The sequence below is a fragment of the Chrysoperla carnea genome, chromosome X (assembly GCF_905475395.1).
Source record: "Chrysoperla carnea chromosome X, inChrCarn1.1, whole genome shotgun sequence".
Lineage (NCBI taxonomy): Eukaryota > Metazoa > Arthropoda > Insecta > Neuroptera > Chrysopidae > Chrysoperla > Chrysoperla carnea.
The window spans coordinates 25,890,190-25,911,119 of record NC_058342.1 but is presented as its reverse complement, the minus strand read 5'-3'; the positions used below and the strand labels follow the sequence as shown (position 1 = coordinate 25,911,119).

General features: G+C 28.4%; 1 protein-coding gene across 1 annotated transcript in view; it reads left to right on the top strand.

The window, feature by feature from the left end:
* Positions 1 to 20,930, top strand: part of LOC123303025 (semaphorin-1A-like) — a 196,323-nt gene that overhangs the window by 96,042 nt on the left and 79,351 nt on the right. The window contains exon 3 of the mRNA XM_044886119.1: positions 15,089 to 15,315. Coding sequence (XP_044742054.1) covers positions 15,089 to 15,315 — 227 coding nt within the window. The remainder of the gene's footprint in view (positions 1 to 15,088; positions 15,316 to 20,930) is intronic.

The following is a 20,930-nucleotide window of genomic DNA, read 5'->3' as shown; positions in this document are numbered from 1 at the left end:
ATGCGTAATCAACACTGACTATACATGGTATTTCAACAATTAAATCAGTCAATTGTTTGTTTTCATTTGTTGTCACGTACAAATATTATGACATAATGTTCATGTTTTGTTGTACTAAGTAGTCAGTATAGAGGTACGGCTACAATTATTTCAACTTAATATATCACTCAATTTCTAAAGAAAAACTTTCTCTCAATATTCTTACTAAATATCAAATAAATATAAAAATACTTTTAAAAAAATCATTTACAGATATCAAGTAGGTGTAATTGAATTTAAAATTTATTAATTTTATTGTAACATTACAAAGGATTCGCTTACTTTAGTAATGATTTTCAAATTTAAAGATTTCAACGATGTTTTCTAAAATCAATAAAATTTTACTACTCTCTTTTATTTAACATATACAGGGTGTTCGGTTATTGATAGCAGAAAATTATATCAGTAAATTAAGCTTATCAAAACAAATGAAAAAGCTCTTTACCAAATTTCGATCTGAGGCCTGATTCGGGAGATGTGGCCATGGGAAAAATAGAAATATTTATGAATTCACAGACATATCAAATTCATTAAATTAGTAGGTGTCACTTTAGAATAAAGAGGACATTATCATAAAACCATAATTGATTGTAAATTGATTTAATTTAGTAGCGAATACTAAAAAGGAATATTTTGTTGTCTTTATTTATAAAGAAAACAAAAAAATATAACATATTTATCTAATTATTTCACCAATAAAGAAACACTTTTAGATGTGGTAGGTAAATATCTCTAGTACCCCTCGCAAGGTTAAGACAAATCAATTGACGTCAGAATCATCATAATCGACCAGCGCGGCGCGTTTAGTCTCTAGTGTGCCACATAGGAACACACATTTTCACAATATTGCGTCTGGTGGTCGCCATATTGAATTTTCATTACTGCCATAGCATCAGTAGCACTCGGAAAGTTAGAACAAATCGATTGACGTCAGAATTATCCAAATCGGCCGACGCATTTAGCCTCTAGTGCGTCACATTGGAACACACATACATATATACACTGGTAAACACATTACCACTTCTTTGCGTTGCTCAGTCGGGTAATAATAGGAACGAATTTGGGAAACTAAAAATGTTGTTACGTAAGCGACAATATATAAGGATTAATAAAAAATTAGATTTATAAAAAGTTTATTGATTAGTTTAATTTGTAAATTTATAAGTAAGGTTTAAAGTTCAACAATTGCAAAAAGACAAAATTATGAGTTGACCGAGATTTAAAACATTTATTATCAGATACGATTATATTTTGTTTTTGACAATATTTAGACAGCATAAATGAAGACATTAATATTTATACGTTGTCAATTAATTGGCCTATTAATTTATAGAAAATATTTATTTTATTGGTTCATGAACTTTACAAAAATTTTATTATCTATAAAAATGATTTATCTACGCACAAATATTTATATGCAAAGAGTATAAGTTGCTGATCGCATCTCAAAATAAAATCGTGAGCAGCAGAGCTTCATCCTTAAGCTCATATTTTACCCTTATTTAATGTTTCTAACTATAGAATGACGGGCTGAGAAGTTGTGACCTCCTGTTAGTTGTGACTGTTAGTCGCTCTATTAGCTCAGTGGGTTAAAGCGTAACCAATTCCGTCCGCGGTATGCTTAGGGTAGTGCGTTCGATTTCCGTCGTCGTAACAAAATTAATTTAATTAATAGTCGTGATGGACTGGTGTAGTGCATTGTATATGCATGAAGGAGGTGCACTCAGCTTCCCAAAATAATTTAGGAGCTGATAAATAAAATTATCAGCGGAAAAGGTGGAAAAACACATATATGGTATCACAAGGGGCTCGATAGTGTGTCCTTCGTGGACAGCCAATATAACCTAACCTACATTGACTGTTTTTTAATGAGGTATTTACTGCAAACTCCTGATTTGGTAACTTTAAATTTTTCGAGAGCTAGAGAATATTGTTCTAATCATGAGCATCGCCAAAGGGGGAACAGATAGGAACAGCCGTCTTTCTTTAGAGGTTTACAAAAATGGTTCAAAGCATCGACGAATTTATAAACAAAAAAATATTCTCACAAAATTTAAAATATTTATGTCACCTCAATTTGTCTGCTTACAATTAACAGTATACAAAACAGCGATTTTTTGAAAGATTCATCTTTAATATTTCTTTTCAAAAACCACAAATATCATCAATTTCTTATCGATTACTCATAAACAATATTTTTAATTTATAAAGTTTCCAAATAAATTCATTCTAAACATTTCATAATTGTTCTTGGTAAGATAAGTCAATTGTCCTGTATTACCGATCCAAAACTTTCCAAAATTTTTATCTTTTAAAAAAACAGTTTAAAAACCATTTTAATATAAAACGATTAAAACAGTTTTAAAAAAAAATGATTATTTAATACATACAAAAAAAAAAATTTTATTCTTAAGAAATTGTTACCGTTAGAAACTTATAATAAACTTTCTGAACATAAAAGAATCTGTAGCTATCTTTGTTCAATGGTTGATTTGATGGAGAATGCTGTGTACAGATCTCAAGCAGCTATGATAGCGCAGTTATAGTAGTTATTCTTGGAGCCAGGACACCTTTCGTAGTCGATCGAGTTTCAAGATTGAATCTAGGCTTTTTTTTTACATTTCTAATGAGCTGAAACCAATTTTTATAAGATGTTTAAATCAATTTTCTTAGATTGCCCCAAGAGTTAATATTCTGATACTCAAAACCCGAATAAATAGGTGGTGGTTATTTTATGGTTCATTTTTAACAAAACGTTACGACCGGGTGAAATTTCGAATTTTGTTCATGCCAAAGTTACAATTTTAATTTGTTTATAAAATTTGATCAAGAACCTTTGGAAATATATTTCAGCACATATACAATCAAATTTCTACACTGAAAATAAAATTCTTAATACCAACCGTTATGGGGTTGTCTCATCCTCATCGTGAGATCATTTATGGCGAATGGTGCCACGAATGTGGGGGAAGGTTAAGTGGGGGAAGTTGACACAAACGCATGAGTTGTTTGTATATACTGTCTAACAAATTTCAAATATCGTTGTTTTGAATAAAGTTAATATTATAACAAAATACTGATGTGATTGTCACAACTACACGAGCAGGTAAAAAAAAATAAAAGGTTTATATCTGCTAATAGGGTTATTTAAAAAAAATAGATTTCTTTAAGTCGGATTTGAATCAGCGACATATTGATTTCTATTGATTTTAGTGTTCCAAGTTTACAACTTACGCTATCGATACTTGTTACATATATACTAATATAGTTAATCTTATCAAATAAAAATGATCAATATGTTTATGTCAAATTCTTTGTTTACTGGTAACAACAATCTTCATGAAGTTGTCTCAATCACATATGGACTAGATATGATAGATATGTTTTCGTACTAACCTGATTCTATATTTACAGCAAACGTAAAGATATGTTCTTTTAATTCATCGATTCGCTTTATTTACACGATTATATTTTCCAACTAAGTACAATTTTATTTTCCATCAATAAAATGCATGACTTTAAACTAAAATCAATCTCTTTCATAGAAGTAATGATTTTGTTTATTTAACTTCAGTGATTTTGTATCAATAAATTCATATTTTAAATTCAATGCCATTCTATTGTAAATACAGATATTTAGCTGTACTTGTTCCAATCATTAGGAAATTGTTTGAAGGTATTTTTACTTTATTTCAACATGAAACGGCCAGGGTTGTCATTATTTAATTTTTTTCAGTATATTTGTACCAATCATTAACTTAAAATGTAGAAAACTCGAATTTTGCAATTGTTGGCTTCCATAGAAAAGTGACCTGGCTTCTGGAGTATAATGTACAAATCTGAAGTAGCTATGTTTTATAGCAGTTATACCAACATAAGTAAGCACTAAGCAATGACTAAAAATATAATTTCACACTGGATATTTATTACGTAATGTAAATACATAACATTATGTTTCACATACATTTACATTATACTTATTATATTATTAAATCAGAGGTAATGTTATTTTTATAAGGAACATTGTTTATGCATATATTTACAAAACGAGATAGAAAACCCGTTGAAAAGTCACCGACACGAAGGGTTTTTTACCTTCTAAATTTATGTAATAGTTGCCATCTTGATGATTAATAATTGATTTTTTTTTAAACATATTTATATTTACAGTAGAACCTGGTAAAGTGACACATGAAGGTTTAATGTATCAATTGGATGAATAGTTTCGGAGAAAATCGCTCTTTGTGTCCAATTTTTGATTATATCTCAAAAGCCACGCATTCAATCATTAAATAAACCCTATTTATGGATTTTTTGGGTCAAAATTATCTTATATAATGAATTTTATCGTTATCGAAGGCATAAAAAAATTTTCGATTTTTTTAAATTTTCTGAAGGGGTATCCCTTAGAAAAAATCGAAAAAATCGGGAAAAATTTTTGGTTTCCGATTTCGATAAAACTCTGTCAGTAAGGTAATTTTGACCCAAAAAGTACAAAAATCGGGTTCATGTATCAATTGAATGAATAGTTTCTGAGAAAATCGCTCTTTGTGTCCAATTTTTGATTATATCTCAAAAGCCACGCATTCAATCATTAAATAAACCCTATTTATGGATTTTTTGGGTCAAAATTATCTTATATAATGAATTTTATCGATATCGAAGGCATAAAAAAATTTTCGATTTTTTTAAATTTTCTGAAGGGATACCCCTTAGAAAAAATCGAAAAAATCGGGAAAAATTTTTGGTTTCCGATTTCGATAAAACTCTGTCAGTAAGGTAATTTTGACCTAAAAAGTACAAAAATCGGGTTTATGTATCAATTGGATGCATAGTTTCTGAGAAAATCGCTCTTTGTGTCCAATTTTTGATTATATCTCAAAAGCCATGCATTCAAGCATTAAATAAACCCTATTTTTGGATTTTTTGGGTCAAAATTATCTTATATAATGAATTTTATCGTTATCGAAGGCATAAAAAAATTTTCGATTTTTTTAAATTTTCTGAAGGGGTACCCCTTAGAAAATTTAAAAAATCGTAAAAAACGGGAACTAGTTTTTGTTTCCGATTTCGATAAAACTCTGTCAGTAAGGTAATTTTGACCCAAAAAGTACAAAAATCAGGTTTAGGTATCGATTGAATGCATAGTTTCTGAGAAATTCGCTCTTTATCGATATGTCTGTAGGTCTGGCAGATCGAACATATTCACTGTCGTGCCATATTATCTTGTGTGGCAACCCTAGTACTAAACGAGTAAATAAAACAAAACAAACATTCTTGCAAAGTGATTAACCTCCATATATTTGAATTCGACGAATCGTAATTTTTTCTGTAATTACTTAATCATTTTTTATTTGCACAGACAAAAAAAAATAAATAAAAAAAACAATAATTTTAGGTTTAAAACTAGCAATGATAATAATTTTTAAGGTATAAACTATCCGCCCCGTCTCCTCCCCTCCAGCGCCCTCGTATAACTAACAATGTGTGAATGTAAATAATACAATTTAAAATTAATTTTTTTTTATAGTCAACGGTACTATTTTTCAACTAACAACATAAAATAATTACACCAAATACTGTTGGTATTAAATCTGAACTATAATTGAACTTGCAATTATGATTTGAACAAAGAATTGAGTACGGAAAAAAATCAACAATTTTTAAATTAAAAACATGTAAAAACAAACAATTGAGTAAACTGTTGAAATACCATGTATAGATAGTGTTGATTATACTGTCACATTACACATACATACATGTCACACATACGTAGCTGATATTCTCATATAATACGTACTATGCAATAACCGCCTAATTTGCACCCTCACGGGTAAACAGTGATGTTAACGAAAAAAAGTTCAAACAAAAGTTGGTTATTTTTTTATAAGGAACATTTTTTATATTTAAACTTTTGTTGTAACTCTAACGGGTTACAAGATGGGTCCTAGATCTTGACCTAATTAACTCATTTACGAACTCGACCCCAATTTTTAGCTTCTTAGCTCGCTGTAAAAATTTTAGCTTGATAACTTTTTTCATTTTTGAGTTATCGTGTTGTCAGACGGACAAACAGACAGACAACTGAAAATGGACTAATAAGTGATTTTATAGTAGTGAGACGTTTCCATGGTAACGATACACTACTTTAATTATAGAATTGTATGGATGCATATATAATTGTATTGATTGCATTTATGACATACATTGAAAATTTAATATTATTGTCTCACAAATTTAAATAAATAATTATTATGATTTACATTTGAAAAATAATATTTGTGCAATTTGATTTCTTATTTTCACAATTTTTAATGCATTAAGTTTAATTAATGAGTGTTTTTCAATAATTTTAATTTGACATTTTCTATAACATTAACATGTAAAGAATTGCAAATTAGTCACAACAGCCTCCTTTAACGCCAAAATATTTTACTGAAAGCGCTGGCATCGATTGTATTCTCCCTACCATGACTACGCACCCAACGAATACCAAAAATTTTGTTCGTAGCGTCAATGTTTTTATGCGTTAAAAATTTGGGACTAAACTAAGTATACCTTGATATATTTTACATATATACATGGTATAATAAGGAAGAAATTGCTAGTGAAAAGGAAATTAGAAGGAAATTGCTACCGATTCAATATCTAATCTAATAGTAATGATGAGAAGAAACTTCATAACATTCATGCTGATAGGAATTAATAGAAAAAATATTAAATTATTTTTAAATACAATTAATTTAAATAAAATTTAATTAGGAATATTAATTATAAATTATATTAAATAAAGATCCAAAAAAATTGAATTAATTGTATCATCGAATCTATTTGGCCGCACCTAGTTGACTCGATAACGCTAGAAAAGTCGAGTTGAGTCGGTAACTCAAGTAAAACCGAGATGACTTGATATAACTCGGGAAACGAAAATCAAGTTGTCTTGGTAACTTAAATAAAACCGAGTTAGACATACTCAATCGAAATACATCACTAGTTTTCACCAACAAAAATTGGTTAGGTTAGGTTATATTGGCTGTCCACGAAGGACACACTTAGGCTATAGACCCCATTGTGATACCATATATGTGTTTTATCACCTTTTTCACTGATAATCACTTTCCCTCTCGTAAACATCACTGTTTGAAATAATATTCAAATTTAAGAAAAATGTGTTATTTTTTCAATCTCTGAGGAAATTCCCCTAGCTAACGCAGCTTCTGCGCTACGAATAAAAATTAAAAATAAATTTAAACTGTTTCAATTTCAACAGATCATTTCATTTTCAACATATCAATTAAATGATTCAATTTTCTTATAAGCACTTTTTTAAAATACAATAAAAAAAAAAAAACGAATCGGTCGAGGTCAGATCACTACTCACAGATAGTTCACGATTTCTACACGCGTAAATATGTAAATTATATGATCATTGTACTTTGAAAATATACAATAAAAAAAAGTACGTATTGATAAATTATTGAAGCGATGACTCATGAAATTAAAAGTTTTAGATTAAATAAATTTTTGTTGTTGCCCTGATAGCTCAGTTGATTAAGGCGTAAGCAATAGAGTATTATTGTTAGTCAAAAATAAATCATGAAATTTGAAAAAAGTTAAAATTTATGTAAAAATATACTTAAATATTCTGATTGCGAGTCATAAAAGCACATTTTTTTTAAAATTAAAAATCGCAATTTTTAAACTGTATATCACGCGACCAAAAACGCGGGTAAGGCCTGCTGTGATGTCATAGCGGTATGAGTCATAGACCATCAGTTAGTTCAGTGTAGACAGCTGAGTATAATATATCCATAGATAATAAGTATTTATATTTATTATAATCAGATGTCTATGAATATATCTGTCAAACTTATTTGTGCTATTTCGTGTAATGATACCAATATTACGTCATCAAATTGAATGCCCGCGTTTTTGACAGTTTAATAAAGGTTTAAAATTTAATTTTAGTTTTTGGCAAGAAAGCGTGGGTATTTTTCCGAAATAAATTTTTGGTGGCTTTTTATTTGCAAAATCAACATTTTGAAGTACTTTTTCAAAAATAGTAGAATACCCTATTGTCCATATATTTTGATAAAAAATCGATATTTTCAATCGTTTCCACTCAAAACGTATTCATTATTTCGATAAAATTCACTGAACATAAAATGAAAGCATTTCGGAGTTGTAGTATATTTTGGAGATAATTAATAGCTTGTTTTTAAAAAATATTTTTTTCTTTTTTATTTCAATTTTAAACATACGGAAAATTTCAAAATAAAAAACATTCATTAATTATATTTTAATATCCAAGTAATAATTCAAATATTAAATTGCATATTTTTTTATTGAAGCTTGCAATTGAAAAATCTATTTTTAATTCAAAATTTTATGATTATTGTATTCAAAATCGGTGCGTACGCATGTGCTAACAATTATTAATTGGCTGTCAGCCAATTAATATTGGTAGTGTCTGGCATTTAAAATAACATTTAAGATAGAATGTTCGTAAAATAACTTTTTTATACAATGAAACAAATTTTGATTTTAAAAATAATCGCGCCCCTTAAGAATTGCTAAATTCAAATTTTCTCGTCAATTAAAAATTGATATTCGTCTCATGTTGACTAAAATTGAATATTTTAATACCCTATATATATAAAATATATATCAAGGTATATTAAGTTTAGTCCCAAATTTATAACGCTTAAAAATATTGATGTTACAAACAAAATTTTGGTACACTTGTCCGTAAAATCACCTAGTTTCCGTGTGTCTCTCTGCCCGTGAGACACGATGAAAAATGAAAAGAGATATCAAGCTGATATTTTTATAGCGTGTTCAGGACGTAAGGTTAAGGAACTGATGGGTCCTACGGATCCAAGACCCAATTGACCTCGACCAAATTGTTCCTCATTAACGATCTCGATCTCACTTTTTACGTCCTAAGTACGCTATAAAAATTTCATTTTGATATCTCTTTTCGTTTTTGAGTTATCGTGTTCACAGACGGACAGACAGATAACCAGAAATGGACTATTTAGGTGATTTTATGACCACCTTTATCAAAATTTTGTTCGTAGCATCAAAATTTTTAAGCTTTACAAACTTGAGACTAAACTTAGTATACCTTGATATATTTCATATACATGGTATAAATATGCAGCTGTGTGTGTATAATTTGTATATGTCTAAGATAAGATGTTTAAGTATGTATTAACTACTATGACGGGTATTATACCTTAATTCTTTATACTTATATATTATTACACGTATTTATGGGTAACAGACCACAGAATAGTGTTTATATGTTTCTAAATAGGCGTAAAGAAGTTGAAACGATTTTCAAGAATATTTAGAAAAACACATTTATGTTTCGAAATTTATTTATTTTTCTTCAATTATTTGATTCATGATGTGTTTACAAACGTTTACCTACATAGTACATAAAGTTTACTTTTAAAGTCTCACGTGACGTCTATATACAGCATTCTTTGGTGTATTCTTTTCGCAAATAGTAAAAAAATTCAAATTTTTCATTAATGTTTCTTTAATTATTGTAAATATGGATCAACAAATATCCAGTTTATTTGACGATTAGATTAAAATTTTCGTAATAAATTATTTATTTTTAAACACGGTTTATAAAAAATTTTCAATACATGATTTAACAAATGAAAACAAACAATTGAATATTTCGCTTTAAATCGTTCTGCATCGAATTCCAGCTCATATCTCAGAAACTATGTGTTCGATCGTTAAATAAACAAGAATTCAAATAATACCAGTATTAAAGTATGATGATACATAAAATTAATTGTTTAAAGCCCTTAAGCCAATCCTCTAAATTTTAAAATGTGTTACGTAAACATTGGAAATTTTTTAGAAAATAAACATTGATTTGACTTTTAAAAACAAACATATCAAACTTTCTGATAGTAAGTTCTTGTAATTACCTCGAAAATCGAAATCAGAAATTTTATGATAACTTTTAAGTTGATTATAAACCTACAGTATTGTAAAAAAAAGTTTTGGTTTATTGCACGGTATATACACATACATCAAATACATGCTTTGTAGTCTAGTTATGAGTTATTTTTGATTTTACATTACCACGCAACTACAAAAATATATAATATATTGTATGCAAGTGAGATTTGTAAATTCGATAATTTAGATAACTCTCTTCAATCATCAATACTCTAATTATAGTCGTCTCCGTTCATCAAATGATTAATCTTTGATGAACTCATAAGTAAATTAAAATTTTGTTTTTATATCATCGACAACCTTAAATTTGTATGGTATTATTATAAACAACAAGATTGTCTAAATATTTTATTTTTTATCACACTCTCTAGATTTTATGATATAGAAATATCCAATCGAAAAGGATAATCTATATGATTCATCATTTCTGAATATGATAGGAATTTTTGTGATTTTTAGAAACTTTGTTTATCAAAAAATGTATTTATAAAATTTTATTGAAATCCCTAGTATTATCCAATCCTTGCATAACACCTTGATCTTAAAATTTTTGAAGAAAAAAAAATTTTATACATGGAATTTTATAAGAAATCTTAGATCAATAAAATTCAAGCATCAAAAAGAGCTCAAAAAGAAAATAAAGTTTTGTGACACCTCAACTGAATCCTTTAGTGTTCCAACTTGTCTTTTGGCGAGCGAGCTTACGTTTTTTCTCGGAGAAAATAAGAAAGATTTAAAACTTTTAAAGAAAAAAGGTGACTCCTAAGAGAATTCATGTGAATCATCCGTCACCGACATAATTCATAATTAATAATAATTATGCGGTTTAACCTCCGTTTCTCTGACATATACCCCCATAACAGAGGCCATCCGTATCATTATTTGTTAATCTTTATTTATTTAATTACAAACATATTTACAATTACATTTTGATGTGGGTGGAGTCGGTAACTTCGTTCTAAGCGACGACAATTTGATCAAATCTGCACTCCCATTAATTATAAATTTTTCACACTACCGCTGCCTGGATTCGAACCAGCAACCTAAGTCTAAATGGACAAACAGACAAAGACAAACGCCTTAGACCGCTCGGCCATTTAGGCTCTAGAAATTAACTGAATTAAAAAGTTATTTGGTTGGCTTCTACACATCATATCTAACACTTTTTATTATTATTATAATATTATTGTGACTAATGTAATTTAAATTGTATATAATTTCCGGTATGAGTTATATATGTTGACATTTTTAATTTCAATGCAGACTATGTCGTATTGTTATAAAGGTGTCATCAAAAATTTTCAACCAACATTTAACAACATTAAATTGCATTCAAAAATAATGCATAATAAAACAAGTGAAAACGGTTGTTTTCCAATTGACTGAGTTAAATGTTGAAATACCATGTGCAGACAGTTTTGATTACACTGTCATATTACATATACATACGTTCATGTCACACATACATAACTGATATTCCCATATAATACGTACCATACAATTTGCACTCTCACGGGTAAAAAGTGATGTTTTCGGAAAAATGTTTCAAACAACAGTTGGTAATTTTTTTATAAGGAACATACTTTACGCAATGAAATCTTTAGAATTTTCACTCGTAAGTAAAATTTTTATGCCATGTATATGAATTATACCTGGTTAGGTTAGGTTAGGTTATATTGGCTGTGCACGAAGAAAACACTTAGGCTATAGAGCCCATTGTGATACCATAAATGTGTTTGACCACCTTTCCGCTGATAATTTCATTTATCAGCTCCTCAATTTCAGAGGCTGAATGCACCTCCTCCATTCATATACCATGCACTACACCAGCCCATAACAACTATTAATTATATTAATTTTGTTGCGACGGCGGGAATGGAACTCGCTTCCCTAAGCATACCGTGGACGGAATTGGTCACGCCTTAACCAACTAAGCTAAAATAGCGACCCCTTAATAAGTTGGTATATAAAAATTTAGAATTTTCTGGCACCATACCCACAAAGAGACAATAACCTTCATTAAGACTTTTATTGTCTACAAATTTGATTAAATTATGCAAAAAGTAAAACTAAAAAGGCAACGTTTGTTATCTCTCTAAAACGGCCACACGCAAACCATTCATCTAGCAAATAGAAACAAATCGAAAACATTAACATAAATATTAATTTTTTACAAACACAAAAAAAAAAACAAAATGTCTTTTAAAAATCATTTAAGATTTTAGAAGAACAATAGAAGTTTCTTGTAAATCACGATATTTTGAAATAAATTACATACTGTTTATACAAAAAAATTATTTTTATTAAAAGATTTTGAAACAATGAAAGCAAAAAAAAAAAAAAGTTAACCCCAAACGTGGAAAACAAAAGAATATGAAATATGTGTTTTTATTACAAAAAGATAACAACAAAAAGTATTCTGAATCTAAACACGAGATCAAATACTGATCAAAAAAACATTTAACATTTCTATATCTCATATAGTCGTATATAGAGTGAATCAAGGTCAGTTTAAAACAAAACCAGATATAATGGGAAATAATTAGTTCCTTCATTGATAATTTCTACTTAATAGAGCTTGGATATTTATTAAGGACTAGAGTGACAACCCACCCGTTTCGCTGGGTTTAAAAGTAAAGATTGATAAAGATTGCTCTCGCTTATCCCCTTTCTATAACACTCGAAATAATGGTAAGGATTGTTTTACACAGGTAAAATATATGTATAGTTTTCTATTTTTTTTTAAATGTATTATAGTAATTATTCATTGAGTATATCAAAAAGATGGCCGTGAAATATTTTATATTGACTATTTTTACAGAAATCTATAATTTATGATAATGTCAAATTAAATTAATTGTAATTGTTAATATATCTTTATAAATTATATCTCATGTGTTATTCTGAAGTATGAGCTATATTGCTGTACAGTTTCATTAAAAACCATTCGCATTAAGTGGGGAAACAAATTTAAAAAAAATATATTTTTTCAATTTTGATGGTAAATTATGTTATAACTTGACAATATAAGACGAAAAGTGATAGTAAAATTTTTCGATATCTTTCGAATTTTCAAAATATCGCTAATTGAAATTTTTTTTTGACTATTTAGCCTTCGATATTTTGAAAACCAAAGCAGATATCGAAAAATTGTATTCTTTCAACAATTTTCGTCTACAGTCATGAAGTTATAACAAAATTCATCATCAAAGTTGAAAATAAGGTACAAATAATTTCAACCACAAGTCTAAACTAGACTTGGCGCTCGTACTACCTTAAATTAACAAATTGTCCAGTTTTAACATTCCATAGCACACAAATTAAAAATTAAACTTGTAATGAAAAAAAAAAAAAGAGTTTTATCATGAAAATCGCATATGGGTTTAAAAAAATTTTTTCTAAACCTTTTTTCTCGACATCTCTAAGCATCTCTGGCGCTAAACAAAATATTAAAATTCGCCCCTGTTTGTCAATTTATAGTAGACTGAATTTAAAGTTCAGATTTCGGTTAAGTATCTTAAAAAATGTGACCTATCACTCTGTATGACTGTATTTCAAATCGATATTTTATTAAGGAAGGTCCCTCGGCAATAATAGAAAAAATAAATTAGTAGATAAGGATCCGAATTTTTAGTATGTTATAGTTCACGAAATATATTAAATTTGGGTATCTTACCGTTCAATTAAGAGAGTTTTTATTAATTAAAAATACACTAAATAACATAACCTGTTATGAGGATGGTATGTTATTTAGTGTATTTTTAATTAATAAAAACTCTCTTAGTTGAACGGTAAGATACCCAAATTTTTGTTTATACAATAATATATTTCGTTAATTATAACATACTAAAAATTTGGATCATTATTTACTAATTTATTTTTTTCTATTACTGGCGAGTCATCCTCCTTAAATAACGAAAATATGAGGGTTTCTTCATCTTAAATGCGACACACTGCACACATAAAAAAAATCCATTCTCTACTTATAGAATAGTAATTAAAATATTATAAACTGATTCATCAATTAAGAGGTACTTCTCATCTTAAATAATAATAATAAAAAAAAAACTCCAAACATGATGAATTGTGAAGTTCTGATGAAAAAGAAACATTTCTTAAGATTTGATGTGAAATCTGTACGTACACAAGGTATATAGTATTCTTGTGAACTGACGCTGACGTCATGCTTCAATGAATCCACCATTATTCAAGGGTTAAATAAATATTCATTTCATAACAGAGTATTTTTTTCAATAATAACAAAAAATATATTTTTTCTTATACTTTTAATAATGACTCATCGCTTCAATAATTCATCAATTTTTTATTTTCACTGTATTTTTCCCAGTACATCGATCATACTATATACGATTTTTGTATTTGCACCGTGTGTGAGTTTTATTGGAAGCGTTTGTATGGTAACGATACAATACTTTAATTATAGAATTATATGGATGCATATATAATTGTATGGATTGTATTTATGACTTACATTGAAAATTTAATATTATTGTCTCACAAATTTAAATAAATAATTATGATAATTTACATTTGAAAAATAATATTTGTGCAATTTGATTTCTTATTTTTACAATTTTTAATGCATTAAGTTTAATTAATTATTGTTTTTTAATAATTTTAATAATTTTAATTTGACATTTTCTTAACATTACATATCTTTACATTAACATGTAAAAAATTGCAAATTAGTCATAACAGCGTCCTTTATCGCCAAAATTGTTCACTGGAAGCGCTGGCATCGATTTTATTGTCCCTACCATGACTACGCACACAACGGATAACTAACTTTTGAACACGATAAATTTTCTTTCTATTTTTCCCATGGCCATATCTTCCCAATCAGGTCTCAGATCGAAATTGGGTAAATAACTTTTCCATTTGTTTTGATAAGCTTAATTTACTGGTATAATTTTCTGCTATCAATAACAGAACACCCTGTATATGATCATGTTTTTATTAACTTGACTATTACGGACATTATACCTTAATATAAAAGGTGTATTTTCAATTTTGTCTTAAAATAATTTTTTTTCTGTTTCAGTTGGCTGTTAAAGAATTACACTGTTACCAAAGTGGAGGGTTTAGAATGCCGTGAATTTGAAGGTCGCACACTTAAACCATATCCAACATTAGCCATGATTTACCGAGGCCTTATACAATCACGCATAAGTGTATTTTACTTTTTTGTGTTGGTATTCACATCACAATATATAATTCGAATATGGGCTTGGGTACCTGATATACAATCCAATTACGAATTCAGATATGGTAAGTACACAAATTTTATTTGCTTATTTGATTATTTTAAAAGCGGTTCAAATGTGTTTTTTTGTTTTGTTTTTAAACTGTTAATCTAATATTTCTTTATTTAAATTTATGATGAAAATAATTCAAACGGAACAATATGCATATTTATGTTAATATGAAAATTTCACTTTTAAACTCATCAGGAAGTTAAATCCGCTTAGTTTCCATTTTATTAAATGTCATGATATCTGGTGTTATTTCATGTGAAGGACACTAACACGATATGTTAACCTTTCTGGTAAATACGTACAGGTTTATTAGAAAAATTAAGTGTTGTAGACTTTCGAAATCATTGGATAGAAAAAAATTCTTAATCCCAGCCGATATGATGTTGTTTCAACTCTCATCGCGAGATCAAATACGAAGAATGGTGTCACGAATCTGATACAACTATCGTACGGTGTTGAGTAGTGAAGTTGGCACAACCGCATGAGTTGTTTGTATGAAAGTAATATACTATCTAACAAATTTCAAATATTGTTGTTTTGAAATGCAATATAGTTTTTACAGTTGTTTTGTAATGCAGTTTTTTTATAGTTTTAAAATGCTACCACTTATAAATATTATAACAAAATACTGATGTGATTGTCACAACTGCATGAGCAGGTAAAAACATAAAAGATTTTTACCTGCCAATAGGTTTATTTAATAGGTTAGATTTCTTCAAGTCGGATTTGAACCAACGACTTATGGATTACTATTGATTTTAGTGTCCTAAGTCTACAGCTTAACCAACTGCGCTATCGATGCTTGTTAATTACCAAAAAATATGGTAAATGTTTAAAAAAATGATCAATGTTTATTTCAAACTCTCTGTTAACTGGTAACAACAATCTTCATGAAGTTGTCTCAATCACATATGGACTAAACATGATAGATATGCGATCATAATATCCAAATACTCTATTTAAAGCAAATGCAAAGAAATATTCTTTTAATTTATCGATTCGCTTTATTTACACGATTATATCTTCCAACTAAGTACAATTTTATTTTCCATCAATAAAATGCATGACTTTAAACTAAAATCAATCGCTTTCATAGAAGTAATGATTTTGTTTATTTAACTTCAGCGATTTTGTATCAATGAATTCATATTTTAAATTCAATCTCATTCTATTGTAAATACAAATATTTAGCTGTGCTTGTTCCAATCATTTGGAAATTGTTTGAAAGTATTTTTACTTTATTTCAATATGAAACGGCCAACTTCGGGATGAAATTAGTTAGTCAATTATTATAACTTAGTTTTTTTAAAAACATTTCTCTTAAAAATATTCTTAAAAGCCCATCCACAAGATATAAAATTTAGATACCCACTAAAAAAAATATGTATATACTCATTAAATTCAATTGTTTTAACAAATATAATTTGGGTTAATAGAATTTTTCAAAAATAATTTATTCAAATTTATAATTTTTGGATAGTATAACTCTACAACTTTCCATACCATTTAAATTTATCAAAGTAAAAGAAAAAAAAATCTTAATTGATAAAAAATAATAAGAGTGTTTTTTTAGAACAATAACAATTTGTTTACATAATTTTTAATAATTATCTGAAAGTAACCATATTATTAAAATCATATATGTATCATACAGTAGTCTATTTTTGCTATGTGCGTTCATAACTGGTAAACGGCTAAAGAAAGCATGGGCAAATGGAACTTAAAGAAGTCCTTCGGACTCTTTACTTAGAGTACGAGAAAGACAGTGACAACCTAAAATACGAGTAAGCCAGAAAGACAAATTTTTTTTTCTACCCTTCTCATTACTGTTAGGGAAACTGAGATAGGTAGAAGAGTCGTATACCTGTCTCGGTTCCTCCTCTATGAGAAATGCGAGCTTGGATAAAGAGACACACAATGAAGTTTGTGACACACAATAAAGTTATAACAATGGTTACTTCGAACTCGCCCATGCCTGGACTAAAGCATCCAAGACTGATCAATATAAATGATCAATAAGTTCATTTCAAACTCTCTGTAACTTAGTAACAACAATCTTAATGAAGTTGAGACAACCGCATATTGATTAGACAAGACAGATATGTGTTCGTAGTAACCAAACCCTCTATTTAAAGCAAATGCGAAGAAATGTTCTTATAATCCGCCGATTAGCTTTATTTACAGCATTATATATTAAAATTAAATTTTATTTCTTATCAATAAAATGCATGACTTTAAATTAAAATCAATTTCTTTCATAGAAGTAATGATTTTGTTTATTTAACTTCAGTGATTTTGTATCAATGAATTCATATTCTAAGTTCAATCACATTCTATTGTAAATACAAATATTTAGCTGTACTTGTTCCAATCGTTAGGAAATTGTTTGAAAGTATTTTTACTTTATTTCAATATGAAACGATCAATTTCGGGTTGGAGTTGTCATTATTTTAATTTTTTCAGTGTTTATCTATCTACTCATTTTTTACATTCATGATATTAATTTTAAGCTGTGTTTAATGTCTTATCACAAACTGGGGAGTTCGCGTAGGAAATCACGTGCACCAGCTAGTATTAATCTAAGAAATGTCTCATTAAATTTAAACGGATGTATAATTAAAAAGATGTAACTTTATGATTAGTGTTATATAAGTTGACATTAATTATTAAATAATATTAGAAACATGTGTACCAATTACCAAGAATAATTTACTGAACTCAACGAGCATTCTTTGAAAATGATTCAGAAAACAATTAATGGAAAATATTTTGAAAGTTTGTTTTTATGGATTTATTATAATTTGGTAATAAAGATATGAAATTTTTAATATTTTAAAATCGTTCTATTCAACTTTTTTTTAAGTACATCAAAAAATATAAAAATTGTTATATTGGGTGGTCTTAATCAAGATTTAAAAAAAATAAGTGAAAACGAACTTGGCTGAGTTAATTGCTGAAATACCATGTATAGACAGTGTTGACTACACTGGCACATTACACGTATATACATGTCACACATACATAACTGATATTACCATATAATACATACTGTACATTCGCCTAATTTGCGCCCTCATGAGTATCCAGTGGCTTTTACGAAAAAATGTTTCAAACAAAAGTTGTTTATTTTTTTATAAGGAATGATTTTATTTTTAAACTTTTGTTCTATGTCTACCGGCTTACAAGATGGACCCTACGATGCTTATTTACGAACTCACTTTTTATGCCCTAAGCACGCTATAACAATTTCAGCTTCATATCTTTTTTCGTTTTTGAGTTATCGTGTTCACAGACGGGCAGACGGACAGACTGACTACCGGAAATGGACTAATTAGATGATTTTATGAATACCTATACCAAAATTTTGTTCGTAGCATCAATAGTTTTAAGCGTTACAAACTTGGGACTAAACTTAGTATACCTTGATATACCTAGTGTTCGGTTTACGTCTAGGCATAGGCCTACCACGGGTATGACAGAATACATACGCTAAGCAATGCATCTAAGAAAAAGGTGTTATAGATTGAAGCTTCGATACCCGTTGAGTTAGTTGTAAGACGCTTGGAGTTGTAAGCCATACTTTTTTAATTTCATATTCATCTATAATACCTCTTACTTAGATGCATTACTTAACACATTTACTCTGTCATACTAGTGGACTCGTGGTATACGTCTATGCCTAGATGTAAACTGAGCGATTAGTATATTACATATATAAATGGTATAAAAACTAAGTTAACGAAAGTAATTAGTTTAAAAATTGCCTTTCAAATTTTGAAGAATTTTGATTCTGTTAGAATTTGCGAAAATTAGACGAAAATTAACAGTAAAATTTGTCGATATTTATCATAGTTTTTGAAATTTTCATGCCTAAAGATTTAGAAAAAATCACTTTTAGAAGAAATAACATACAAATACCCTTTCTTCATCACTTTAATTGTATTTTATGGAAAAACGATTTCCGCTTGTTAAAATTTTCTTTATAAGAAAATATTTGCCATGCTTTTAACCAATGAACATTTTCCAAATTAATCTTAAGAAAATTAGCCTTGTTATACCTATAATAAAGCATGCTTTTAAAAAGAGGCGCCCCCTTGGACGTCACCTTTGATTGTTGGTTCAACTCTTCCCCTCAGTAATAAATGAAAAGTGTAGCATACATTTCTGACTCAAAGTATGATAACATTTCAGATATTACCGAGAAGCGAGATTTTTCTCGAAGTCAACCTGGAAAAAAAGTAATTTCCTTACAATTTATTGACAATAAATTAGTGGACAATATTTCTGCCTCATAAGCATTCTCATTCGATTCAGTGTTCCAAAAATTAAATATATCTTTATATAAATATATTAAACCTCGACAGTAAATTTGTTTAGGAATACGTGAATATTTCTAGATGAATTTAAGCACAATATGTCCAGATCACAAACACTAGATCCTTCAAATTTTACAGATCCAAGTTTTGGTGTCTTGGGCATATATTGGGTTTTGCAAATTTGTTTGTGAAAAGTCCAAAAAAAGCTCGAAATATGATTACTTTTCTTATATTCTTGAGAAGGAGGTCATAAGACAACGATACAGAGTACGCTTGTCAAGAAATATACGGATATTAAGAAGCCTTCAAGCACAACACGGTCCAGAAGCACAAGATATAGGTCAGATAAAATTTCACTAACCTAGAACCTTGTCGTCTAAAACATATTGTGTAGAAATTTTATTTTGAAGCTACTTAACCAGAAAAAAGATTGCACTTGGAACTTTTTTTGAAAGCTGCGAAGGTCCCTGCAACGTTCATTCTTGTGGATAATACTTATAAAGAACTCTCAGAAAAAAAAGTTTTAGAAAATTCTATCCAATGATTTTCTTATTTGTATAAGGCAGAAAACTGTAAAATTTGGTACCGAAAATTGAAATCTAAAATTTTTTTCTGCGGCAAAGAAAAACAATCCTCTACAAAAAATAACTAAGTCATTCCATTTGACAAAAAACCAGGTTACGTTTTGATAATGAAGACAAATAACCCAAAATTTTTAAGATTCTCCCTAAAATTGGCCAATACCTGTTTTCTTCATCAGTTATGATATTGTAGGACAACAGCTTCCATTCTAACTAACTTTTTGCTGTTGCAAAACGAGAAAAAAAGCTAAAATGTTCTTTAAATCAGGCATGGGCAAATACGAGTAAGACAGAGAGATAACATTTTTTTCTACCCATCTCATTACTATTAGAGAAACTGAGATAGATAGAGTCGTATACCCGCCTCGGTTCCTCCTCTTTGAGCAATGCGGACTTGAATAAAGAGACACACAATACGGTTTATAACACACAATAAAGTTATAACAATGGTGACTTTGACTTAAAATAATTCGCCCATGCCTGCTTTAAATCAACAAAAATATGAATTCTTAGAAAGTATTTTTTATGTAAAGTAACAATTTTTGAATTCACGTTTATCCAAAAAATATTATAATAACTTTTTTTTTTGTTATTATTTGTGATATTTATTTATAATATAAAGTTTTTTTTTTGCAATATTCTCTTATTAAAGTGTTAAAACTATTTAAAAATAAATCAAACTTTCAAATATACGATCAATCATTTTTTTTTATTCTCTTAAATGTATTATT